This window comes from Ursus americanus, chromosome 6 (genome assembly GCF_024610735.1).
Source record: "Ursus americanus isolate L20-20 chromosome 6, mUrsAme1.1.p, whole genome shotgun sequence".
NCBI classification, from domain to species: domain Eukaryota; kingdom Metazoa; phylum Chordata; class Mammalia; order Carnivora; family Ursidae; genus Ursus; species Ursus americanus.
In genome coordinates, this window is record NC_142132.1 from 61,932,053 (window position 1) to 61,959,874 (window position 27,822).

Here is a 27,822-nt window from a genome sequence, read left to right on the forward strand (position 1 = left end):
TCACTTTGAACTAGTCACTTAATCACTCTGTATCTCAGTTTTTCATCTGATAATTGAAAATATTAATATTCACTTTGCTGATACGCTTCCTGTAAGAATCAAGTAGGATGTATGGGAAGTCTCATAGAAAAAATATGGAACACCGTGCAAATAAAAGATGGCTGAGCTTCATGCACGGCTTCAGTCAGGTTAGCATCCTGCCTTGTCTTTTATCCTCCCTCTACCTCTGCACTTGACATCAGTAAGTAATCAAGAGGAGTAAATAGATTTTGCACAAACGTACTTAAGTTACTTGTATAAATCAGTTGCAATCAACTATCTAAGCCACTGGAGAACTACACTCCTGTAGTCTTTAAAAGATTATAGCCTCTAAGGGCCCATAATATATTTTAAAACTCATTGAGAAGTTAAATGGGCAAGAGATATCATTCAGAATACATGAAAGGGGTGTAAATTTTTCTCTGAGTTCAAGATTAAGGACAGAATAAAATTTGGTTGCTAGTTTATGGATTTTTCAATAGTATGTTAAATATTCAGAATAAAAATAATAACTATAGTTATTCTCTTTCTTTAGCATTTAGGTAATGAATAAACATTATTATACATTTTCTCATTTGCTGTAGTAGTGTTTTAAAGCAATAAAAAACAAGAGATTTGTACTATGTTAAAATATTCACGGATTAATAAATTCAGACTTGAAATCCCTTCAAGAAAAATACAGGATATTTTTTTGTGATTTTAATATGGTATTTAAAAAGTTTTGCTGTGTGTAATACTTTGTTACAGAAGAGAGTAAAATGAGAAGTGATCTTTAAAACATCATCAAATTGGTCCTTTAAATATCAAATGCTACAATCCTACTAGCAAGTGTGAGGTTTAAATTACTTCTTGGTATAAGGCTGCCCCTTTTTAAGGACCACGTTAGCTTTTTTTTCCCCCAGGGTGTCCAGTTGAAAGGCGTTTTATTTTCTTTAGTAAGTGAAGAATCATTTTCTGAAAATGATCTTCCACAAAAGCTAACCTTTGATTGAAAGCCGTGAAGAAGGCGTATCTCTCCAAGGTGGTAGCTCACAAACTTCTCTCTGTATGACATTTTTGTTACATAGGCCAGAGTTTTTGTAAATAACTTATCTACAGTATGTGAGAAAGTCTGGACTTTGGGACTCCATCAGACATTCTTGTTAATGCTCATAATTGGAAGATGGCTTCTACCCATTGGAGGAGGGATCACTCGGGACCAACTCTCTCAACTTCTTCTTATGTTTGTGGGGACAGCTGCTGACATACTGGAATTCACAAGTGAGACCCTGGAAGAACAAAATGTCAGGTAAGCAGGCCTACAAGTTCAGGCCCCCCACACTTGTCTATTTGTTCTATTATTTATATTATGCACAAATAAGGATTTTCAGTCTATTGTATGTCCAGTGATAGAATCATAGAATTTCCTAGTGTTCAGATACATACTAAGCACCAGCCCAGTTTATATGTATATATATCTGAGCTTCCTGCTAAAGAGAAAGGGCAAATAATATTGCCTTTGGGTGAGAACAGAAAAGCTCTACACTTCTGCGTGACCATGGGTTAGGTGGGGCCATGGTTGTTAGAAAACCTTCAGGGGGTGGAATGACCACAGCTCCTCTCATGTTCTCAAGTGTCCTGGAATGTAGCCAATCACAAAATTCTCTTCTAGAGCACAGCATAGCTACAATTCCAGGAAAGCACCTAGAAAAGATACAGAGAAATCTCTCCTCTACCTAGCTGGGAATTTATATTCCCTGGTGTGAATGGAGAATGGGGCAGATTAGGTTTATTTTACTAAATTTTATTTTTAGTCAGTTTTGTTCAAAGTGCCTAAAGGCCTTCTGGTGTAGATGCCTATAAATTAAAACTTATTGAGTTGGTACTTTTATTTTTGCCACAAGCAAATAAACTCAGAATCCATGATCACATCTGTTTATGGAACCACTTTCTTACCTTTAGGGATTTAAGTCTCAGTGCCTGAATGTACTTTCAGCTTGGGTTGTTTTGCACTATGCTATAAAAATAAATTGCAATGAAGCTGGCTTTTAATGCTACAGTTTACTTTATGCTGTGTTTCTCAAATAACGAAACATAAAGCTGAGCAAAGTACACTAACTTACTGAGTAAACTTAATATCCCAATTATAGCACAAAGTACATCTGTAACCAGAGGTTACCTTTACATGATCATTTCCTGCTTCATTTATACTAATTTTTCTTATACTTTATTAAGTAGACATAGACTTTTAAAAAGAATCCAGTAAGTTGATCCATTATCCTCAAAATATCGATGTTAATTTTGTAACTTTAATATCTTATATTTGGTCAGTGCTATACGTTGTATAACAAATTCTCAAATACTTTAAAACATTTGTAATACAATGGGGTTACATGAAAAACATGAAGAAATCATAACCAAGCACAGAAAAACAATAAATAACTACAGGCACAGTGACAGGGACATAAAAATATAAATACGACTAGCTATATCTATATAGAAATAAACACATACATGCTAATATCTAGGGAGACAGGAGGGATATAGGGTAGGAAATGGAGTATTCATGAGAGATATGTTTTGTGGGGCTGGTAATAAAAATGTGAGAAATGCCAAACCCGGCTACTTAAATGGTCTGTTTATTAGGTCTATCCACAAATGACACTAAGGTGCATTTTATAGATTAGTGTTTGCCAATAGATGTTAAATATTCAATATGCTAATCATTAAAATCGTAATTTCCCAGAAAAAAAAATCTTTGAAAATCATGAGGTACTCGTTCATTCATCAACTGTAGATTGATTATCTGGTATGCACCAGGCAATGTGCTGGGTGGAGACTGGGGAGCAAATGGGAAGTGGTGAGAGAAATTCTGGACACACCGTCCTCTCCCAACCCAGGTGATTTCAATTCAGCAATTTCTTCTGTCACCTACAAATCAATCAGATGTTTCAAAAATCTTTTTTTTTTTTAATTTTAAACTTGTATTACATCCTTAAAAGGGATCAGATACAGTATGCCATGGTTCTTGTTTTAAAATTTCTTTTCAGGCTTCATGGTCTCAGACTGAAGTCATTTTATTTTTAATATAATTGCATCGTGTCAATGTGTAGTCTCCACTCCCGCATGTCTCCATCACTATTCAGACTCCAAAGTCAAGGCCCAGAGAGAACCTAGAATTTTTTTCTCCCTTTTAAAACCCACCTCCTGACTCATAATTTTGTCACTGGTCTCATCTATACTGTAAGAATTGACACTGCAAATGTCTGTCTCTTCAAAGGAGAGACTTAAACTCACACTGAGGCAAAGCTTTCCCCTTTGGAATAAAAAAAGACAATCATGAAAAATAAATTTAATGTTCTCATAAAAGATGTTCACTTGTAATAGCAAAGGAGGTTATTTGATTATAACCCACTTAGCATTACCTATTTTTATAACATTTTATTTTCTATTTTATTTTATCCCATAATTTGAGCTGACAGACTTAGGAGAAATCCTTGAATAATGCGTACACTGCAATGATGTCTACCTCTCTTTCCTGCATCCTTGCTAAATACCTCAAATCCAATTTTTTTAAACTTAAATCAGTTTCTTTCCATATGCCCACTTTAAGTTCATTTGACTAATTCTTATGAATTTACGTGGACTTGTGAGATGCTGCAAATTTTTCTTAAAAGCTTGACGTTACACACCATAAAATTCAACTATTCTAATTCTATGGTTCAATGATATTTAGTAAATTTATTGATGTACAACCATCATGAGACTCTAGATTCCTTGTGGCTGTTTGGAGTCAATTCTCACTCTTCCCCCATCCAACCCTAAGCAACCCCCGATATGATTTCTTTCTGTGCAGTCTCCTTTTCCAGAAATTCAGTGTAAATGGGATCATAAAATATGTAGCATTTTGTGTGTGGCTTTTTCACGTAGTGTGCTTTTAGGATTCATTCACACTGTTGCATGTATTGGTAGTTAGCTCCTTTCTGATTGCTGAATAGTATTCCATGCATCTACCACATCTTATTTATTGATTCAATAGTCGATATACATGTGTATTGCTATCTTCCTGTTATTAAGAATGATGTTGCTTATAAACATACACTAAAATCCTTTGGATAGATTGGTTTTCATTTTTCTTGGGTCTATACCTAGGAATAGAATGACGGGTTTACATTAAGTACATGTTTAACTTTTTAAGAAACTGACAAACTGTTTTCCAAAGTGCCTGTACTTTTTATATTTCATTCCTTCACATCCTCACCATTTTTTTTCACTCTTTTGATTATGACCATTCTTTTGGGTTATTGTGGTATCATATTGTAGTTTTAATTTCTGTTTCCCTAATGACTAAATGAGCATCTTTCCATATGCTACTTAGCTAATCCAGTGAAGTGTCTGTTCAAATTTTTGCCCAATTTTTGGTTGGATTGATTTTTTTTTGAATTATAAGAGATTGTAAGAGTTATTTATATTCTTTATATTCTGGACACAAGTCCTTCATTAGATACATAAATGTGTTTTTTTTCCCCAGTATACAGCTTGCTTTTCATTTTTGCCATTTAAAAAGTCTTTTAAAAAATTTTTTATTTAAATTCAATTTAATTAACATATACATATTATTCGTTTCAGAGGTAGGATTTAGTGATTCATCAGTTGCATACAACACCCAGTGCCCACCCAGTGCTCCTTAATGACGATCACCCAATTACCCCATAGCCCCCAAATCACCTCCCCTCCAGCAACCCTCAGTTTGTTTCCTATAGTTAAGTCTCTAAGGTTTGCATCTCTCCCTGTTTTAAAAAAGAATATATTTTTAAAAATTTTTGATAAAGTCCCATGTATCTTTTTTTTTTTTAAATTATGTGTAGTGCTTTGGGTGTCGTAGCTAAGAAATATTTTCCTCACCCAATATTGGAAATATTTCCTTCTATAATATTCCGACTGGACTTTGTGTAGTGTGATGTAAGGATCTAAATTTGTGTTTTGTCTTATTTTGTTTTGTTTTTGACATTGTCCCAGAACATTTTTTGTCCTAGCTGAGACTAATTGTCTCTGCAATATTTGCTGAAAAGACTATCCTTTTCCTATTAAATTGCCTTGATATCTTTGTCAAAAATCAATTGGCCACATATGTAAGGGTTTTTCTAGACTTTCTATTGAATTCCTTTGCTCTATATATTTATCCTTATGCCAGTACCACACTATTGTGATTACTGGAATTTTATGGTAAGTTTGAAACTAGATGCTGTAAATTTTCTAACATTGTTCTTTTAATCTTTTTTTTGAGGGGGAGCTATTCTAGGTCCTCTGTATTTCCATTTAAGTTTAATGATCAGCTTGTCAAATTCTACAAAAAAATCCTGCTGAAGTCTTGATAAGGATTGTATTAAATTTAAGCAGCAATTTGTGAAGAAATGACATCTTAATATTAAGTCTTTTAATGTATGAACATGAATTATCTTATCATTTATTCAAATGTTCCTTAATTTCTCTCAGCAATGTTTTGTAATTTTCAATATATGGGTCTTGGCTGCTTTTCCTAAACTTATTCTTAAGTATTTTATTCTTTTTGATAGAGTTATTTTCTTAATTTTGTAATATCATTTTCATGTTTTTTATTGCTACTACATAGAAATACAGTTGATTTTTGTATAATGATGTTGTACGCAGCAATAATGCTAAAATTCTTTATTAGCTTTGTAGATTCCCCAGGGTTTTCTACTTATAGGATAATGCCATTTGTAAGTAAAGGTAGCCTTCATTCTTTCTAATCTGTACAACTTTAATTTCTTTTTCTTACCTTATTACACTGGCTAGGATTTCTAGTACAGTGTTAAATAGAAGTATAAGAGTGGGCATTTCAATCTCAAAGGATAAGCATTCTGTCTTTCACTATTAAGGATGATGTTAGGTATAGGTATTATACAGATACACTTTGTAGATGCCCTTGATGAGTTGGAGGAAATTCCTATTTATTTCTAGGTTATTGAGGGTTTTCTTTCTTTCTTTCTTTCTTTCTTTCTTTCTTTCTTTCTTTCTTTCTTTCTTTCTTTCTTTCTTTCTTACATTTTGTTAAATTCTTTTTCTATTTTTATCAAGATTATTATGTTGTAGTTATCTTTCATTCTATAAATATGGTATTTTACATTAACTAACTTTCAGATGCTAAACCAACCTTGACTTCTTGGGATAAATCTCACTTGATTATGGTGTATAATGGTTTCAATGTATTGCTAATATGGGTTTGCTAATATTTTGTTAATAATTTTTATATCTACCCTCATGAACATATTCATCTATAGTAATATTTTCTAATGATATCTTTTTCTGGCTTTAGTATTAGAATAATAATGGACTCAGTGAATACTTGAGGAAGCATCCCTTCTTTATTTTCCAAAAGACTTTGTAAAGGATTGGTATTTTTTTTTCTTTGAATATTTTATAGAATTTACCTATGAAGCCACCTGGGTCCATGCTTTTCTTTTGGGAAGATATTTTATTACTAATTGAACATAATTATTTCATTATGAGCCTATTCAGTTATTCTATTTCTTCCTGAGTTAGCTTTGATTACATTTTTTTATTCCTAGGAATTTTTCCATTTCAAATAAATTATCTAGTTTTTTATATAAAGTTTTTAATATTAATCTTTTATATTATTCCTTTAAACTTGTGTCAGTTTCTACAGGGTCACTTATTATGCTGCCTTTTATATTCTGAGTTGGTCATTTGTGTCTTCTCTGTTTTTTGTCTTTTTTTTTTTTTCAGATTTATCAATTTTGTTGATCTTCTAAAATAACCAACTTTGACTTCATTGATTTTTCTCTATTGTTATTCCGTTCTCCATTTCATTGATTTGTGCTCCAATATTTAATTTTTCCTTCTTTCTGCTTGCTTTGGATTTAATTTGCTCTTTTTTCCCCTAGTGTCTTAGGATGGAAGCTTAAGTTATTGATTTGAGATCTTTCTGCTTTTCTAACATGACATTCAAAGCTACACATTTCACTCTAACTATTGCTTTATCTATGTCCCATAAGCTTTGATATGTTATCTTTTTATTTAATACGGTCCAAAACATTTTCTAATATCTCCTATGATTTATCCTTTGGCCTATGGATTATTTAGAAGTAAGCTATTTAATTTCCATATAGAGATTTCCCAAATTTCCTTTTGTTGTTTTCTATTTTAATTCTGTTTTAGTCTTCGAATTATTTTAACCTTTTAAATTTATTAAGACTTATCTTATGGCCTAGCATATGGCCTATCCTGGAGAATGGTCTACATATGCTTGAAAATAATGTGTATTTATCTGTTGTTTGGTTGAGTGCTCTGTAAATGTCAGCTGTGTCATGTTGGTTATTAGGTTATTTAATTCTTCTGCATCCTTACTGATTTTTTTGTCTTGTTATTATATCAATTATTGAGAGTAGGGCATTGAAATCTTCAACTCTAATTATTGAATTGTCTATTTCCTTTTTCAATACATCAGTTTTTGCTTCGAGTGTTTTGAGGTTCTGTTTTTAGGTGTGTATGCATTAATTTTTTAAAACATCTTCCTGAGGTAGCAACTGTTTTTCATCATAAATATCACTCTTTTTCTCTAGTAATATGTCTTGTCTGAAAGTCTATTTTGTCTCATACAAACTTAGGTACTCTATTCTGTTATGATACTGTTGGTATGGGATATTTTTTTTCCATCCTTGTACTTTCAAACTCTTTGTATCTTTGCATCTAAACTGTGTCCCTTATAGATTACATATAGTTGAATTTTCCTCTTTTTCCCCAGTCAAACTTTATCTTTTAATTGGAGTGTATATTAGTTTCCCAGAGTTGCCATAAAATGAAATACCACAAACTGAAAGTCTTAAAACAACAGAAATTTATTTTCTCATAGTCCTCAAGGCTGAAAGTCCAAATCAGTGTCAGCAGGGTTGGTTTCTACTGGAGGTTGTGAGGCAGAATCTGTTTGGTGCCTCTTCCCTGGATTCTGGTGGTTGCTGGCAATTCTTAGTGTCCCTTGGCTTGTAGACACATCACTCCAATCTCTGCTTCTGTCTTCACATGGCATTCTCCTCAGTGTTTCTGTCAGTGTTTTCACATTTTCCCCTTCTTAAAGGGACACCAGTCTTTGGATTAGGACTCAAATTAATCTAATACGACCTCATTTTAACTTGTTTACATCTGCAAAGACTATTTCCAAATAAGATTACATTCTGAAGTCTAAGTAGACATAAATTTTGGGAAGACATCACTCAAACTATTACAGTGTATTTATTCCATTCATATGCAATGTAATTATTGATTTGGTTGGATTTCTATCTGCCATTTTGCTATTTGTTTTTTTCTAAGTCTTAGGTCTTTTTCATTCCTGTGTTACTCATTTACTACTTGAAAAAATATTTTTAACAAACAATTTTAATTGATTTTTTTGTATTATTTTATTGGTAGTTACTATAGGGATTACAATATGTATTTTAAATCTTCATACGCTACTGTAAGTTAACAGCTTCATTTCTTCCCCCTCTTTTTTGCTATTGTCATTATATTACATCTTGATATTTTACAAATCAAACAATACAGTGCTTTTTTTTTTAAAGATTTTATTTATTTATTTGACAGAGAAAGACAGCCAGTGAGAGAGGGAACACAAGCAGGGGGAGTGGGAGAGGAAGAAGCAGGCTCCTAGCAGAGGAGCCTGATGTGGGGCTCGATCCCAGAACGCCGGGATCACGCCCTGAGCCGAAGGCAGACGCTTAACGACTGAGCCACCCAGGCGCCCCAAACAATACAGCTTTAAATTATTTTTATAGACTTTAATTTTTCAAGAAATTAAGAAAAGAGAATATATGACTGTATACTTATGTGTTGTCTTATATTTGCCCACAAGTTGAAGATTCTCTATTCCTTCTTGTGAATTTGAGTTACTGTCTGATATCATTTCCATTCAGCCTGAAAGACTTCCTCTATTGTTTCTTCTAAGGCAAATCTGCAACCAACAGATTCTCCCAGTCTTTGTCTAGAAATGTGTTTATTTTGCCTTCATGTTTCAAAAATAGTTTTGTTGGATGAGAATTCATGGTTGTCAATTTTTACTTCAGTATTTTACATATATAATTTCACTGTATTCTGGCCTTCATTATTTCTGATGCGATGTTAACCTTTTTTATGTTTGTTTGTTTGTTTGTTTGTTTTTTGTTACCCCGTATAGGCTGTCATTTTTCTTTTGTTGTTTTCAAGATTTTCTTTCTTTTTGACTTTTTGTGATATACGTAGGTGTAGCTCTCCTTGCCTTTAACCTTACTACAACTTTGTTGATTCTCAATGTTGGATCTGTAAATTATGTTTTTCCTCAAATTTAGGAATTTTCAGCCATCATCTATTCAAACATTTTCTGGTCCATTCTCCCTCCTTCTGAGACTTCTATTACAAATAAGTATGCCTAAGTGTGTTCCATAGGTTTCTGAAACTCTGTTTTTTCTTCCGTCTGTTTTACTCTTTTCATCAAATTGGATAATTTTCATTGATTTATCTTCCACATCACTGGTTCTTTCTTCTACCATCTCAAATCTATGTGTAGACTCAAATTGTATGGTACACCTACTGAATTTTTCATTTTGGGTCCCCTATTTTCAACTACAGAATTTCTATTTAATTGTTTTTACAGCTTATATTTCTTTATTTAAATTATCTATTTGCTGAGTCATTGTCATATTTTTCTTTAATTTGTGGAACATAGTTTTTTTTTTTTTTTTTTATTCTTTGAACATATTTATAATAGTTGCTTTGATGCCTTTGTCTGTTAAAGCCAACATCTGGACCCCATTAGAGTCAGTTTCCACTGTTTTTTTTCCTGAGTATAGGTCAGTCATTACTGGTTTTTTGCATGTTTTATATTTTTGGTGGAAACTGGACATTTTAGATTATATTTTGTAGCAATATATTATCCTCAAGCTTCCCTGGTACTTTAGGCTTCTTGGTGGTGTTGTTTTTGTTGTTTCAATAAATTGCCTGAACTTAATCTAAGGAATCTCTCTTCCCTTATATTGTAGCCATTGAAGTCTCTGCTTTTTTAAATTCTTCTTTTGCTTGTTTGTTTTTAGCATGGCCTAGTAAGATTATACCTACAACTACATAGCTTGTGATTATCCAATGATTTGGACAGGATTTGTGATCAAACACTTCAAGCCCTTATAACGTACACCCTCTGCCAATGTATGGGTTGCACAGCACATTTAAATTCAGAAAGTTTTCATATATACTCAGCTTTTTTCCACTGGGTTTTCTTGGATCTTCCTGGCACATGTCTGGCATACATAGAGACCTTATCTAGCCCATCTAAGGCTCTGTTATTTTCAAAATCTCTCCATTAAAATTCAAGTTAGTCTACCATTCACCCCAGCTGGGATTGCAACCATAAAGTAGCAAGGCTGTGGGCTCTCCCATTCATTTCCAACCAAGGTTATTGCTCTTACTGACCACACCTCTAAGCATAAGATTTCACAATCCACTCCAAGTCAAGTCAGCACACTGTGGCCATGAGGGGCCTCTGGTTTTCATTGTCAAACCCTCCCTGGTAAAACTACTACTTTGACTGACCAAGACAGCCTTAACATTCCTCTCAGTTTGACTAAACTTTCAAAAGGTCTGTTGCAACTAATGAATCGTTGAACACTATATCAAAAACTAGCGATGTACTTACTATATGTTGGCTGACTGAACATAATAATAATAATAATGAATAGATTCATGAAAAAAATTAAAATCTTTTTAAAATTAAAAAAAGTCCAGACTAATTGCACATGAGTTGTTGGTAGAATTATTGAAGTTTGGGATTAGAAGAAACTTCAAAAGTAGCCACCTATTGAACAATCTATTTTACATCTGTTGCAAAATCCTCTCCAGAATTTTCTCAACAAGTTTTTGTCCAGACTTTCTTTGAAAATTTTCACTAATAGAGACTATACTAACCCCAGGGCAACGCATTCCGTTTTCAGTTGATATTATTAGAGAGTACTTTTCTCCATTGTGATAGAATTTGCATTCTTATAGGCATCACTAAAAATTCTTTCAATCTGAATTGGCCTTCTGAAGTCACAAGAAATAAGTTTAATTCCTTTTCCACATGATAGTCTTTTAAATATGTGAAATAAAGTTTTTAGGGACTCTTCTCTGAGTTTCTTGAATTATCCCACATATAACATGGCTCTGAGATCTCTCAACATCCTAGCCTCAATTTTTTGAACCAAAAACTTTACAAATTTTCCTCCTAAAACATTAAGCATGATACATAATAATTCTGATATATTCTGAACATTATAGAATACAGCAGGGCTAAAACTTTCTATTTCCTCTATGGAAATAGTATAGTACAGTGTTTAAAAGGGTGGATGCTGAAACAATCTATCTAGTTCTGACTTCTGCTTCCAACACTTACCACCACATTACTTTGGACAACTAGAGTTTCTACAACTCTATGCCTCAGTTTCCCACTGGTCAAATAGGGATAAGTATAACTATTTAGTAAAACTGGTATGAGGATTGAGTATGATCATAGTTAAACCATTAGAAAACTTCCTGAAACAGTATGAGCTTGGAAACTGTAGGTAAAATGTTTTAAAAACGCAGGCACTTATTGAAGGTCTATTTTGTATAGACATTGACACTGCAAGATGGAAAAGTTATAGACTGCATTCCCTAGGTGTCTCCACTTCAAATTCTAGACTTTATACTTAGGAAATGACCTATGATTGCATTTGATTTTGGAAAATCATAAATCCATGTCATACTGTGGACTTATAATTAGATAATAGCAAGGGAAATCCCTGAGCCCTTTTTATGGCAGCTGCTGTGAAATGCTACCTCTTCTACCCTATTCTAGGTCATCTGGTTACATCTTGTCAAGATCTTTTGAGATCCTGATTGTGTCTTCTGGGGTAATGGTTTCCCATCCAACCTCCGTGTCATATGTGCATACGAGAAGCCTCCCATCAATGTGGCAACCAAGTCATTGGTGAAACGTGAAATGGAATAGAATCAAAGGCAGAGCCTGCAGCAACCCTTAGACAGTTCCCTTTGGGGAGTCATTTACACAGTTAAGAAATCCACCTAACTGTGCTTATACCCAGAACATTTCTTAATCTTGTTAATAAGAACGCTGTGGGAGACTTTTTCGCAAGCCTTATTTAAACCCAAATGTCTAATATTAATTTATATATCATTACTTGCTTGGTAATCCTAACTCTATTGAAGAGAGAGAGAGAGACAAAAAAATCTTAGTATGCTGAGTGTAATTGTTCCAAGCAACCTGTGCTAATTCCTAGTAATTATTGTCTTCTATAAGGGCTTTCAGAAATCTTCTAAATAACCACTTATATGACCTAACTAGGGATTAATAGTAAATGTGCCTTTTGTACTTTAAGATACACTTCTGCTTCATTTTGAAAATTAAGACTTTAATTTTTTTTGTCGTCACCCTTGTCTCTGCCACTAACTGCCAAGATAATGATGGCTTAGAAATATCATTTACAATTTCTCTCATAGTTTTTGAGATCTAATTTTTCAGGGCCTCAATACTTGAAGCATTTAAAGATATCCCTTACAACCACCTCATTTATTTTGGTTTCAACTACTCCTCCCTGATGCCTTTCTATCCCTCTCCAATCTGAAAATCCCTCTTGACAGAGAAGTTGGCAATAAAATCTATTATACCACTAATCTCAAATTGCTAACTTCCTTTGTATTTTTGCTAAAAAAAAATAACTTTGATATTTCTTTAATATCCTTTGTATTTTTATAACATCTATTCTTCCTGAATTCAGTATTCAAGACCATTACCAGGTCGATGACATTTGTATATTTGTATATTTGCCAACTAAGGTCCTTCTTTTGTATATTCAATAATTCCTTCCACAAGTATTTGTTGAGTGTGTATTATTTGCTGTTCTAGGCACTGGGGATATAATAGTGAAGGAAACTGTCATATTCCTTGACTTACATCCTAGCAAGTGGTACACATTTTTTATTATTGGATTTATCTTCCTACTTCTTTTTCCCAATGGAAATTAATTTTCTTTTACATGCTGAGCTTTTAATTGTTGGGCATCATCTAGTCCTTTTGAGATAGTATTTTTAAGTTAGAGTCTCATGATCTTAGAAAAAAAGTTTTTACTTTTTCTTCTTGAAAATTCTTGAAATCAGCCCTCTGAATTTCTGAGTCAAAGTCTAACACTTTTCTGGGGCGCCTGGTGGCTCAGCCAGTAAGTGTCTGCCTTCGGCTCAGGTCATGATCCCAGGGCCCTGTGATAGAGCCTTGCATCGGGCTCCCTGCTCGGCGGGAAGCCTGCTTCTCCCTCTCACACTCCCCCTGCTTGTGTTCCCTCTCTCGTGTCTCTGTCAAATAAATACATAAATAAAATCTTAAAAAAAAAAAAAAAGTCTAACATTTTTCCTAGCATCTATCTCCAATAATGTCTCCATGATTTTGTAAAACTAAAGACAACAATATGGTACAAAGAGGCTTTGCCATAATTTATACAGATGTTGGCACATGTGGAAGTTGGATTTTAAGTCTCAAAGTTTTTTTTACTTCTTCATTATTCCATTATAATTGTGAATGGAGTTTTTCATGGGTTTCTTATATTACTAAGATATTTTGACAACTCTTGAGAGGTTTATTAGGGTATACTCAAATATGAGAAAAAAGAAAAAATATTTCTTTTAAAATGATCATATGTTTATTACTAATTTAAAATTTTGTCTGCATTCTAGGAATAGTCCTGCCCTCGTCTATGCCATCCTTGTTATATGGACCTGGAGCATGCTGCAATTTCCACTTGACCTGGCAGGTAAATGTCTCAATGTTTGCTCAAAGAAACAGAAAATTATAACTCTTGGTTATAAACTATAGTCAAGTTAAGAAGGCATGTGAAAAGATTATCATTTTTATCATTTTGATAGCCCAGTGTTAGTTCCAGTTCAGTTCAGAAGAAAAGTCGACAGAAAGTTAGGAAAGTTGCTAGTGGATGCATGCTGGTACCTGGTGAGCCTGAGATCGTGGAATGTACTGGAGCACAGCTTTACATCCACTTCAAGAAGTGGTTCCATCACATGTGCATTGTAAAGTCTCCCGCAAACTAGTGAAGACCTTTGCGTCTCAAATTTCACCAATGCAATGGGACTGATGATCGTAGTCGCTAGAGTTGAAGGGTCTTGTGGTGACTAAATACGATAGAATTTGGAAAGTGCTTGGCACAGTTGCTGGGATACACATTTTAGCCCTTGATATTTTCGGGGCTCATTTTCATTCTTTTGTCAGACCCATGTATTAGAATATCACAGGGAGTAAGAGCAGTTTGAGGGCCCCATGGGAAATTAAAATTTTCCTCAGTAGTGGCCCTGGGAATTCCATTGGTCATATTAATAAATACATAAACTTCTAAGATTTGTAAGAAGAACCTGTTTTCCAAGCCTGTTGTACTAGCGATGGTCTGGAGCTGCATGGTCCAATGCGTATCCACTAGCCACATGTGGATGATTAAATTTAAAGTTAAATTAATTAAAATGAAATGAAATTAAAAGTTCAGTTCCTCAGTCACACTAGCCCCAATTCAAGGGCTCAGCTGCCACATATGGCAGCTGTCGTAGGCAGCGCATTAGGCAGAACGTTTCTACCGTCACAGGAAGTTCAACGCTGATCTGGAGTCAGCCCTTAACTTATGGGAGAGATACCTGGAATTCTGACTTGAGAATTCTCCAGGATGCCACTTTACTCGGAAGAAATTCTAGGATTTAATAATTACATTTTCCTTAAGCCTGACCTCTTTTTTTTATGGCACCCTACTCGATGGCCTCAGGATTAGAATTCATCTAGAACAGAGATATTTAATCTTTTCTGCATCTTTTTGGGGCTTACTTTAATAGGCTCAGAGCTTTCAGAGGCACTTTTAGAATTTAGCAAACACTCTCTGAAACAAAATTGTCACCAGAATAGACGGAAAGGGTGGCTGTGGTTTTTTAGAAATACCCAAAACTAATTACTAGTTAATAATTACAGACAAATGTATGCCAATAATACTCACACACACAGATTTTGTCGTAATGTGCCCAGTCTGTGCCTCTTGATTAGATGGTGTTTCCTGACAGAATATTAGGTACCTTCACTTCAGATGTTGACGAACACTCTTGGAAGGTCCCCTTGGAACCATCTTCTGACCCTCACTTCTGAAGAGAGCCCACTATTGGGGCACCGCAAGTTCTCTCTCCCCATCTTCCTCTGCCCTTTCCCTCTCCCTCTAAAATAAATAAATAAATCTTTTTTTAAAAAAAGAGAGAGGGGCCACTATTGATCTTATGTTGGTTTTTCTTTTGTCATTCACTCTGCTGATGCTCGCCCTCCTGTATCTTGTGGTTTACAGCCTTGCTAAGAAAATTTTTATTTGGGAAAGAAATTTTGTCAACTTTCAGGAGTGATAATGTTATGCAGCTGTTTGAAAAACAAAGACCAAATGTTACTTCTGACTAAATCACTATTGTATTTTCCCACAAACAGTACATTATGTTCCCCCATATCAAAGCAGCTTCACAATATTTGCAGGCTCCGGTAGACGAAGGCGTTCTTTGTTTGAAAATTCCAAATGGAAGGCTTCATTATTATAAAGGATTATTTTATGCCCTTGACCTTGAATTAAATTAGCTTTTTAGAAATTAAAACAAAAAGGTTCATCTGTTGATTGGGCCTCCTTTTGTTCGACTGGAAAATCAGTAATTATATCCAGTGTTTCTTGTAAACTGTGAAACAAAACCATAAGGCATCAGACAAAATAAAATAACAATGGCATTTATTTTGGGCTTTTGTCCCCCCGCCATTAGAAAAATATGTTTAACGTGAATTAAGTTTGAATTTGAATTATAAACACTTGCATTTCCACAACATAATTTACACGTACGGCTGAGTCAACTAGGAAACAGGTAGATCCCAAAGGGAGGATACAGCAGGCTCCTGGCCATGTATCTGTACTCTGTTCCATCTCCCAAACTCAGCAGTCAGCTCAGTTACTCATTTTCCCAAGGGAAAGAGAGAAGTGAGAAATCAGAGAGGAGCCAGTGGTGTGACTCTAATGGAAACAAAAAGAGCCGGTGAATAGGTGCCCCTCTCCTCACAGACATCGTTGTTACCTTGGTTTTCAAAGGAAGAAACTGGGGCCCAGGAAGGTTAAGTAACTTGGCCAGCATCTTGCTAAAAACAAAACAAAACACAACAACAACAACCAAAAAAAACGAGGCAGCCAGGCTACCTGGCTTGAGGCCTAAAATGCTCTGCTGTGCGGTCCCTCTACCTGCAGAGCCCAGGGAGAGACAAGGTGGTTTCTCTTGTTCTTTGTTCTCTCTAGCCCCGTGGATTGTGCTTTCCCCAGGATGGGGACTGGAAGGTGATCTAAAATTTGTGACATGGATGGAAACCCGAGGACTGACTTTCTTTGGTGTGTTTTATTGAAATTACAACCGATTATTGAGTTTTTAAGCATAAAATGACCAAGGAAGTCAAGTGGTTAAGGGGTGGCTAAGGGTGGTGTTCAATGTTAAGGGTGGTCTCACTCGTTCCCCCCAGAATTAAATTACAGAATCGCTCCCAACTGTTAAGGAGCCCAGCACCCATCATGGATGACCCGTCCCCATTTTCATCGCGTCGTACACGTCTCGGGGGCGCGCTAACTGGTCTGTCTCGTGTTCCCAGTGCAGCATGTCGTCTGCCCCTTGTCGGTGGCAATGAGGGGCTTCCCCAGCTTCTTCTTCTGCCAGTACAGCGCCGATCTGTGGAACATTGGAATCAGCATCTTCATACAAGACGGCCCCTTCCTCGTCGTGCGCCTCATACTGATGACCTACTACAGAGTGATAAACCAGATGCTGGTGTTCTTCGCCGCCAAGAACTTCCTGGTGGTGGTGCTGCAGCTGTACCGCCTGGCGGTGCTGGCGATGGACGTGCGCGCGTCCCTGCTCCGCCCGCCCGGAAGCCTGAAGGCGCAGCAGCGCTGCCCCTGCGCGGCCGGAGACCCGGGGACGGACTCGAAAAGGGACTTGGGGGTCCCGCTGCAGGCCTTGCCAGTGCCCTCCGAGGACGCTCAGTCCACCCCGTAGCTCCTTACCGACCGACAGCAGCCGGTCCTCCGTACGGACAGAAATCTCCTGTCTCTCCCTCTTTTTTTAACGTTGACATATAATAATTTTCAAAAGAACAACATAAAAAGTGATCTTAAACCAAAGCTGAGGAATCTTCTTTTTTCAACGGAACGGAAAGAACTTTGATTAGTGGCTCTCGCGACAACTTCTGTGCGATGGTATCAGATGTTCTAGTTGTTCAACGACTCAGTGATTTGTTTGTCTTGAACTGTTTGAAAAGCTGTGGACGGGGTGAGAGTGACATGCCCTCAAAAGATTTAGTGCAGACACACTGTCACGGCTGTTACCTGAAAATAGAGAAGCTTTGAACTTTGGCTCCATTGTCAGACTATCTCATCTGATCTTTCCTGCAATGGCCCTGACATCAAAAAATGTACATTCAGTGAATGCAGAACAAATGAAGGGAAAAGTGCTTTTAAAATTACCTCACTGTGAGCTGGAAGCAGTGAAAATCTCTGCCCAGCTTCCAGCACTGAGAGCCCTCTCGGTCGCTGCACAGACCTTCCCAGGAAAATCATTTTTCTGGGCTGATGTGGTATTCTGTCATGGCGCATATGCTCTTACAGAAATTTTATTGCTTTTGGCTTGGGCGCTGCAAAATTCACAGCAAGCCATTTCGGTTGTGAGGCAGGAAATACTGGTAACGCTAACAAAGTCACAGTTTCCACTCTGAAACATGATTTGCGGTATTCGTCAGTATTTTTCTTAACTCTGCGTTACCATTTTCTGTATTGCCAAGTCCAATTATGTGGGCCGATGCAAGGAAGCACTGAGCAGGGAGTGAAGGGGTTTCGGGCCCTTTAAGTGTTACCATAGTTTCTGGAGTCGGCCAGCGCTAGATGAACCGCCTCTGACCTGCCACTACTGGGGCCCCAGGGGGCCTTTGGGCTCCGGGAAGGTGCTGGGGATGGAGGCTTGCATCAGCCCGACCCACAGCCAACAGCCCTTGACCGGTGCCGGGGCGCAGAAGACCCCATGGCATCGTGGAAATCAGCAAATTCGCTTTTCTTCCCTGCATTAAGACCTCACCTCCCCGGTGTTGAAATAGCCGTACTTTCCCCTTACACACCTCTGTACTTTCCAGATGGAGGTCATTCAGAACATTTTTAAATGATTTTTGCTTTGAGAGATACAGAGTGGAAATGTACCTGACTGTATAACAGTGGTTACATTTGAGGCAAGCAGTTCCGAAACTGTTCTTTTAGGGTTCAGAGCATAATTCCTCCATGTTATTATGCTGAGGAATTCAAAGGGACATGAAAGATAAGACAGAGTATGACCTTAAATTGGATGTGACCATTCGACAACCAATCGAGACAATTTTATCTATAAATCTGTGTGACAGGCTATCTGTTCCAAATATTTGATTCAAAGTTTCAATGGCAAATTCTATTCTTATACAGAGAAATTAATATTTTCCACTCCATGGCTTTTTCAGTGCCTGATAGCATGTTTCTGTTTCTTCCTTTTCTTCCTTGTGTTTCTAATTTTAAGAATATGATGATTGTAAAATTACACATGAGACAAGTGGAATACATTTATAATTTTCATAATTTTTGAACGCTAAGATCAGGAAATTATATTTATATAAAGTAAAGAACTTGACAACTTTTAAGGGCATGTTATTTAAAATGCTTAGCAATTGGAAGCAAAATAATAAGTGCTACTATTTATAAAAACTCCTCAGCAGAATCTGTTTTTCTGTTGACTATTTTATGTTGAATGTTTTCTTCCACAACATGTATGTGCTGCTTATTATTGCAGATTTGCTCATGGCATACTTTTCATGGTTTAATTTTTTTCTTCCAGCAAAACAAACATTGAGCATCTAAAAATAGATAAACTATAAAGTAGTACGGCTGTTGCAAGGATATTTTTAAACGTTTTCAAATCTGAGACTTGGCTTGGCTTCGTGAATGAGTTCCTAGTGTTTCAGTAAAGTATTTTGTAATTAGCACTCCTCCAAAGTCCTAGGAAATGGGAAGTCCAGAATCTGGTCTTACTTAGCGTTCCAGGAAGGCAAAGAGCACGGAGGACCATCTCAGCAATGAATGGTGGCAGAAATAGACACACGCTCGACAAGGTTTTCCAGGAAAATCTGTGAAGGGCAGCATTCGTTAACCTAACTGCTGATACCTCTACTCTCTAGGACTGACTTTTTATAGCAGGAAAAAAAAAAATCTGTAGTCATTTAGTTTATTTAAAAACAAAACCTAAATCCAGGTTGTATCTCTAGGACCCCTGACGAAAAGAGTTAAATTTGTGTTCAGTTAATTGTCTGTTTTTATTCTAGACTGCTAAACGTTGTAGTGTTTGAAAACAGCACAGAATTTGCCATAAAGTGGTCAGAACAGCAGTTACCATGTATATTGACATTCCGGGACCTGCTTCTGTGGCATGTGTAAGCAAATAACTGTTCAGATCACCGGTACGATGTGTTGCAGGCCATGCCTCTCTACCGTCCCTCACAGACACACAACACGCCAATCCCCAGCCACCAAAGAGAGTGGCTCGTTCGTAGTGCTGTCATTATTGTTGTGGTTGTTGGTACCTAATTGCTTGATGAAAGCTCAATCAAATGTCCTTCCTAAAAACAGATCATTCTATTTGCGAGGAAACATAGGGTACATGTTTTAATGATGCTGTGTGGAAACATACCTTATAACCATCGCGCGGGTTTTCTTTTGACCCTGACTCGATGAGTCCCAAAGGCCATGACTTCCCATTGCAAGATCCGTACACTGTCTTTGACCTTCATTATTCTGTGAACTTTTATTTAAGCTGGGAACTGCTGATATAGGAAAATAGCTAATCTTCCAAATGAAGACCCTTACACACACATTTACCAGTAGGCCTGTAGTTCTTCCACTAATATGCCCCGGCACGTCAGGCCCTGTAAGACCAAAAAGACACAGCCAAGAAGCATCAGGGTTCACTACTGTAATACTAATTGCGAATTCGTGATTTAATAGAAACTTCCCAAAGCCCCGGAAAGGCATGCATTGTAAGTGCACATGGTTTAGGTTTCCTCCCAAGTTTCAGATTTCAACACTGACTTCTATTCCCTTTGGCACTTAATTTCAATGATTCTTAATCCATTCTCCTGTTAAAAGAGAGAAAGAATTGGGGCGCCTGGGTGGCACAGCGGTTAAGCGTCTGCCTTCGGCTCAGGGCGTGATCCTGGCATTATGGGATCAAGCCCCACATCAGGCTCCTCCGCTAGGAGCCTGCTTCTTCCTCTCCCACTCCCCCTGCTTGTGTTCCCTCTCTCGCTGGCTGTCTCTATCTCTGTCACATAAATAAATAAAATTAAAAAAAAAAAAAAAGAGAGAGAGAAAGAATTGCAGAAGGCCGAGCTCCTATGTGCCTTCATTCTACTTTGGTGCTGGAAAAGTGAAATGCTGAAATATATTATAGAGCCTTAAAGGTGTACATAAAAAAACAAACGACTTGAATTATAAGAAGAGACTGTTACATTTTGTTTTGTTTTGTTTTGTTTAGGGGGGTAGTTTGCTAATTTCTTTTTACTTTTGGCCATTCTGATCCACTCTCACAAATATCTGATTTGGGGGTAAAACTAGGCAGCTGGAGGACATTTATAGCCCTGAGGCTTCAAATAACATTCCATACGATGGGAGGAACTTTAAATAATGTTCGAATAATCAAGTGCTGCAGCCTTATATTTTATGCATGTCCATCCTCTAAATCCTTCTTCCTAGAATATTTTGTGAGAATATTTTCTTTGAATTATTTATATTGATACTATTTTGCTATGAATTACCTTTGTATTTTATTATATACATTAAAAAATTTGTGTGCCGTGTTATCTTGATGTCTGTTATTTGTCTGCATTTCTTGTCTTTGTTCTCTACTATCATTCGCTTCATTTCATTTTTAAGCTTTGATTTTAAAAAACAGATCTATTTAGAATGTGACTAAAGTGGCATTTCAAACTAGCAAAGAAAGACTGACCAGTTTTATAAATGATGTTGGGGAATTTCGTGAACCATCTGGAAAAAATAAAGTTAGATTTTTATCTCACGCAATATATAGAAATAAATTCCAGATGGATTAAAGAACTAAATATAAAAGTGAAAACTATAAAATATTAGAAGAAAATACAGGATGTGTCTTTAGCATTTGGGGAATGGGAAAGATCTTCCAAAGCAAGACGTGAAACCCAGAAGCTCTGAGAGAAAAGATGGACAGATTTTCCTCCATGAAGGTTTAAAATTTCTGAACGGCCAAAGATGTCAGAAATATATCACTATTATTCTCCTTTCTGGGGAAAGGTGTCAGTGCAGTTATACAAGAGAAATGAGAGTTACAGAAGTTAGAAAGGAGTCAAATTTATCTTTTAATTACAGAAGATTGAATCTTGACCATTCAAGAAAAGCATATAAAACATAAGAAACTACTAAGAATAGTTACCTAAAATCATGCCAAAAACCCATGCTTTTCTATATATAAACAAACATTACAGAAGATACGTATTCGAAGGCAAGGTTTCCATTGTGATATAAATTAGAACCGTAGAATACATAGGAATAGATCCATGTAAAGAAAACTTCAAAATGATTTTGAGGACCATCAATGGATAATTTAACAAACCGGTTATATTTCTATTGGGGAGTGGTTAGATGCCTTGGTATTTTAAAAAGTATTAATTTCTCCTAAATCGATCTATAAATTTAACACAATCTCCACAATGACAGCAATAAGATTTTAATTTTAAATGACTACCCATGAAAATTCTAAAGATTTTATGATAAAATAAGCATGAAAGAATACCTGGAAAATATTAAAAGTAAAGAAAAAATGAGAAAGAGCTTTAAGTATATTTAAATATATTACAGAGCTACAATAACCAAGAGAATTCAATTCTGTCAGGCGGAAAAATGGAAAAGAATAACGTCAAGAAATAAACTGAAGTACATAAGGATTTTGATATATGATAAATCATGAGCGGGGGGTGATAAAGTATTGTAAGTGGCTTAAGGTTTTTAAAATATCAAATTAAATACCTACCTCAATTTTTATATCCAAAACATTTCCAGATGGATCAAAGAATTAAACATTCAAAGTCAAAGGAAACGTAAATGCAATGATGAGAATGTTTTCTAAGCAAGATACAAAACCAGAAACCATAGGCAATTAATAAATTTCAACTTGTAAAATTAAAAAGTTTTAGCATCATAAAAATACCGTAAGTGAATTCAAAAAATGAACAATGAACTGGGTAAGTACTCTTGTAACAAACGTAACAAAGCATTAGTTTTCTTAATGAGCAAACAGCTCTTACAAATAAGAAAAAAAATCCTTTGGAAAAATAAACAAAAGATATATGATTCAATGCAAAAGGAATAGTCAAGGAAATGTAAATCAAACCACAATGAAATACCATTTTTCAAATGCAAACGAAACCACAAGATACCATTTTTCAATTGTCAGGTTGGCAAAGATTCAAAAATGTTTTAGGATGCTGCATTAGAGGGGCTCAAGGGAAGCAGGAATTCTTACTCATTGCTAGTGAGGATATAAATTGGAAGATGATTTGGCAGTATCAGTCAGAATTAAAAATACATTTGTCATCTGACCCAGCAACTCAACTTCTAAGGAAGTATCCTACAGAAGGAAGTATCCTACAAAAGGAAGTATCCTACAGACAATGTGCACAAAAATGCGTGTGTAAGACTGTTCAAAGCAGTATTTTCTAAAGCAGCAGCATGGTGTCCACCATAGGGTCATTATTAAATTATGAAATATCCATACTACATAACATGGTGTAGCTTTTTAAGGGAATAAAGTAGATCCATAAGTGCTGATAAGAAACAGCCACTTTAATATTTTATTAGGTAAAACAAAGGAGCAAACCGTGAGGTTAGTATGTCACTCTTTCTATAAATGTTATTCATACCTTTCCAAGTGACTGGTAAACCTACAAAATGATCCCCAAGTTTCTGATGATCATAGACATTCCCACTTTTTCTCTTTTCTTTTTTTTAGGTTTTATACTTTTCATAGTTTGAAAGTCTTAAGTATTCATTACTTTAGTGATTTTAAAAATAATTTTTTAAAGATTTTTTTATTTATTTATTCGACATAGATAGAGACAGCCAGCGAGAGAGGGAACACAAGCAGGGGGAGTGGGAGAGGAAGAAGCAGGCTCATAGCGGAAGAGCCTGATGTGGGGCTCGATCCCATAACGCCGGGATCACGCCCTGAGCCGAAGGCAGACGCTTAACCGCTGTGCCACCCAGGTGCCCCTAAAAATAATTATTAATAAAAAGAAACCTCACCAACTTAAAGAGCCTTCTGCCATGTAGAGACGCTCTGATATCATTTTGCAAATAAAGCAAAAACACATCAATCGTTTTCGCCAAAGAAAATATAGACTTTGCCATTATAATTAAGAACATCTTTAGACGCTTTAGGTGAATCAACAGTTTAAACCATGTCAGATTCTGCTTGCCTTATGAAGCGTCAAACCCTGGGAAATTAAATAATGAATAGATCTATAAGACCACAGAGAAATCAAACTGACCAAAATGAGTCACCGGGTCTTGATGAGTAGCATGGAGACTACTTTGCAATGGCCAGTCTGATACTTTCACGCCCCCTTACATTTACGAAGCCACCAAAACAAACAACAGAGGAATTTCACAATTGAATTACAGAGTCGAACTGATTTTCCCAGGAGAGAGAGCGAGCTGAAGGAGCCCTGAAGGAAAAGTCAGAAAGAATCTGTGCATCTGTTCCCAAGTCCGCATTCGTAGTCCATCTAACTTGTGTCTGTAAGCTTTTTAGATTTTTGTCAAATATTTACTAAACTTACAGTTCATCGTGTAAGTGATCAAATGGATCATATGCAAATCTGATCACATTATTGAGGAAAACAAAAATTCCTAAACCAACCATATGTCAGATATGATATAGTCTTTGTATCCAAACTAAGAATTTTGGGCAAGGAAACTTGAATCTACAAGACAAAATATGTTTTCTCCGTGGATGCTGTTGTTCAGCGTCTGCCAAGTGTAGAGCTGGAGAATTCAGATGGTTGTGGTTCTGGGATCTTGGGGATTGTTTCTACCTTCTGGCAAAGAATGTTCTTCCTTATTATTCAAAGGTTCCCATATGACCTGAATGACAGCTAACAGCTGGGTCAAAAGCTATAATTATTTCATCAGCTCTTGGTTTCAACTAACTTCTAGAACTTGTGGGGTTTTTTGGTATCTCACTTCAACCTCTTTCCTGAACTCTATACCTGGATTTGCATCTCCTCCATCTGCTCTGCAAGCATCTCACACTCAGTCTATACAGAATACGTATCTAACCACACCCCACTCCCAATAGTCTCCCCTCCCGGTGTTCCATGTAATGGCTAGCAACATCACCAGCCACGCAGGCACCCACACTAAACTGGAGATATCCTTGACCCTCTGCTCTTCTTTCTTATCCTTCCTACCCAAGTAATCCCTTCATTCTTCCAGGGAGGCCGCTCATAATTTCTTTAAGTCTTTAACCTGCCCTCTCTTTTTCAACTGCTACTGCCCTCTTTTAGTGTCTCATCATTTCTTGCATCAGTGACTGTTGTCATTTCCCAACTGGCCCTTCGATCTCCTGATTAATCCCCCATAAATATTCCAAACTGCATTCAGAGCTGTTCCAAAATGCACAATGGATCATGTGTCTCTTCTATTTAAAATGATGATGTCTCATTGCCAACAGGATCAAGCATAAGGTCCCAGGAATTCATTGAAGACCTTTCACAAGCTGGCCCTAACTTGACTTTTCAACTTTTTCCCATCACTGTGCACACACGCAGCCACACACACTCACACACACACACAAACACACACCCCTCTTCCGCCATAACATAGTACTCATGCTCCCCTAAACTTGTCATTATCTTTTACATAACAATGTAAGTTTGCATACTTTGCTATTTCTTTTCTCAGCGACGCCATACCATTCTATCAGGGACTCTTTGTCTGTTCAGCCCTCACCTCTCTTGGGCGGCCCATTTTGCCATCCAGAGTTAATGGCTAAGGGGAGGAAGAAAAATGCCATCAGCCAAGATTGTTCTGCACCTATGGGAACCCTAGGAGAGTGAGCACAGGTATTGACTGAGAGTAGAGAATGCTCTAGTCACTTATCATGGTCCCAGACTAGAGGCTACGGGAGAAGCAGCGGGTCAGTGATTCTCAGAAGTTTTCCTCTCTTTTTCTCAAGTCTTCTCAGCTTCCAGAACTAAGCGACTATCCTCCCTTACTGTGTATTCATAGCACTTTGTACTTGTCTCTGTCCCAGTGTTTATCATAATATATGTAATGATTTGTTTATGTGTCTGTCTCTCCCATGCCTATGAGCTGTTTGAGGGCATAGGCCATGTCTTATATTCTATCATAAAACCACACAGCTCCAGACATACTGAAATTTTGTCTGTTCCCAAAAAAACAAGTTTTAATCTGTCTTGTGGACCAGCAACCCTCACCCTGGCTCTTTCTTTTTATTTGGATTCCAGCTTAAATGCAAGGTCCTCAGAAAGCCCATCACTTTTTGCCTTCCTCAATGATCTCCAGCACATCAATCTTTATTTTTTTTCCTAGCATTTTTCACTAGGCAAAATTATCTTTACTTCGTAAGTTTATTTACTATTTATCCTACCTGTAATGAAAATATAAAGGTCAAGTGTATCTGTCTTATTCACCTCTGTCCCAGTGGCTAGCACAGAGTAGCCGCTCAGAAATAACTGTTGAGTGCATTTTTTTTTGTGCTTATTTATACCTTTAATTCTTTTATGAAACTAATATTATACTTTTTATGTATATATTCTACTTTGTTCATTTATTACCATTTCCTGAGCTTTTTGTAAAGTTAACTATTCTTTGAGAACATGATGCTTACCTACTCTTCTCTGTGAATGTAGAAAAAACCTAATCACCTGGGGCACCTGGGTGGCTCAGTCGGTCAAGCATCTGCCTTTGGCTCAGGTCATGATCCCAGGGTCCTGAGATCGAGCTCTGCCTGGCGCTCCTTGCTCAGCCGGGAGTCTGCTTCTCCCTTTCTCTCTCCCTCTGCCCCTCCTCCGCCCCAGTTAGTGCTCTCTCAATTAAATGAATAAATTATTTTAAAAAAAGGAAAGAAAGAAAGAAAGAAAGAAAGAAAGAAAGAAAGAAAGAAGAAAGAAAGAAAGAAAGAAAGAAAGAAAGAAAGAAAGAAAGAAAGAAAGAAAGAAGAAGAAGAAGAAGAAAGAAAGAAAGAAAGAAAGAAAGAAAGAAAGAAAGAAAGAAAGAAAGAAAGAAAGAAGAGAGGGAGGGAGGGAAGGAGGAAGGAAGGGAGGGAGGGAGGAAGCACCCAATCACCAAACACCATAGGCTTTCCCAGCCATCGTCCTCCTTGACACTCTGCCTTTGGTGCTGTGGAATGCCTCTTCCTTGTGGCTTCCTCCACTTCTGTGGTGATGTGAGACCCTCACTTCTGATTCTCATACTCCCTCATTGTCGGTTCCTCCTCCACCCATGGGTGTGTTGACTCTTGCACTCTCTAAATGTGTAAGTTCTATCTTGTCCATCAGGCCTCGTCCCTCCCTTTGCAGTTTCGCTCTTATCAATGATGCCTTAAGTCTCTATTGCCAGCTTTTCCCCAAGCTTCTCTTCCACATTTCCATGTAGATGCTCCTCTGCCTCTTCCAGATCAACATGTCCACAACTGGATTCAAAACATGCCCTCTTCCAAATCAGTTCCTTTTCCTGAACCTTCTATTTCCATTAATAGAACTACGATCCTTCCAACCATTTTGGCTCAAACTAAGTTGTCATCTTTGATTGACTTTCCTCATTCACACATTTGCTGAATCTTCTTTTTTTTGTTTTGCATAATGAATATAATTTTATTGCTTTTCTCTGATTATATAATTCATATGTGTTCCATGTAATGATTCAAACATTCAGAAAACTAAAAGGAAGAGGGTAAAAATCACAAGGAACTCCAATCCCTTAAATACAATGTTCGTCATTAATAATTTGGAAGTCAAATTTTTGTGACTCTTTTATTTCAGATAGAAAAATGATAGATGATATCTGGGTAGATAAATAAGTTTACATAAATAAGATAAATAGGCTAATTAAATCTTTAAAATAAAAACCATAGAAAGAGTTGCAAAAATTGTGGCTTCATTTAAATTTGTATGATGAACAAATTCAGCCCTCAGACTTGTATGTATGAAGGCATATATCATCTCACACACAAAAATGAAAAATGTCTATGTTTTAGGCCTTTTGTGAGTTTGAAGCCTGGACCAAATGGTGCCCCTGTGGTAAACTCTGGAATTGGGACCTTATTTTATTCATCTTTTTATGCCCCATGGAGACCCTCATGGTTACATGTGGAGCAATTTTTTGCTCTGTGAATGATCAATGGCATCAACAAATATCTTTTAATACACGAGCCACTGCTAGCTATGTGAGAGATACATACATGAATGAGACATTCCCCTTGCTTTGAGGAAATTAATATCCATAATCTTCCCCCCAAAATGCCATTATTACCTCCATAAACTTCACTTCCTCCCGCCTATCTTCATGCCTGTGAAGGGTTCCTTTTGGTTCTCTATGGGTCTTGGGT

At 36.6% G+C, this 27,822-nt stretch overlaps 1 protein-coding gene across 1 annotated transcript in view; it reads left to right on the top strand.

The window, feature by feature from the left end:
- TMEM26 (transmembrane protein 26) overlaps positions 1-21,022 on the top strand; it is a 44,924-nt gene extending 23,902 nt beyond the window's left edge. Inside the window, exons 4-6 of the mRNA XM_045783522.2 lie at positions 1,107-1,327; positions 13,786-13,862; positions 16,751-21,022. Coding sequence (XP_045639478.1) covers positions 1,107-1,327; positions 13,786-13,862; positions 16,751-17,154 — 702 coding nt within the window. The 3' untranslated portion in view covers positions 17,155-21,022. The remainder of the gene's footprint in view (positions 1-1,106; positions 1,328-13,785; positions 13,863-16,750) is intronic.
- Positions 21,023-27,822: the final 6,800 nt, after the last annotated feature.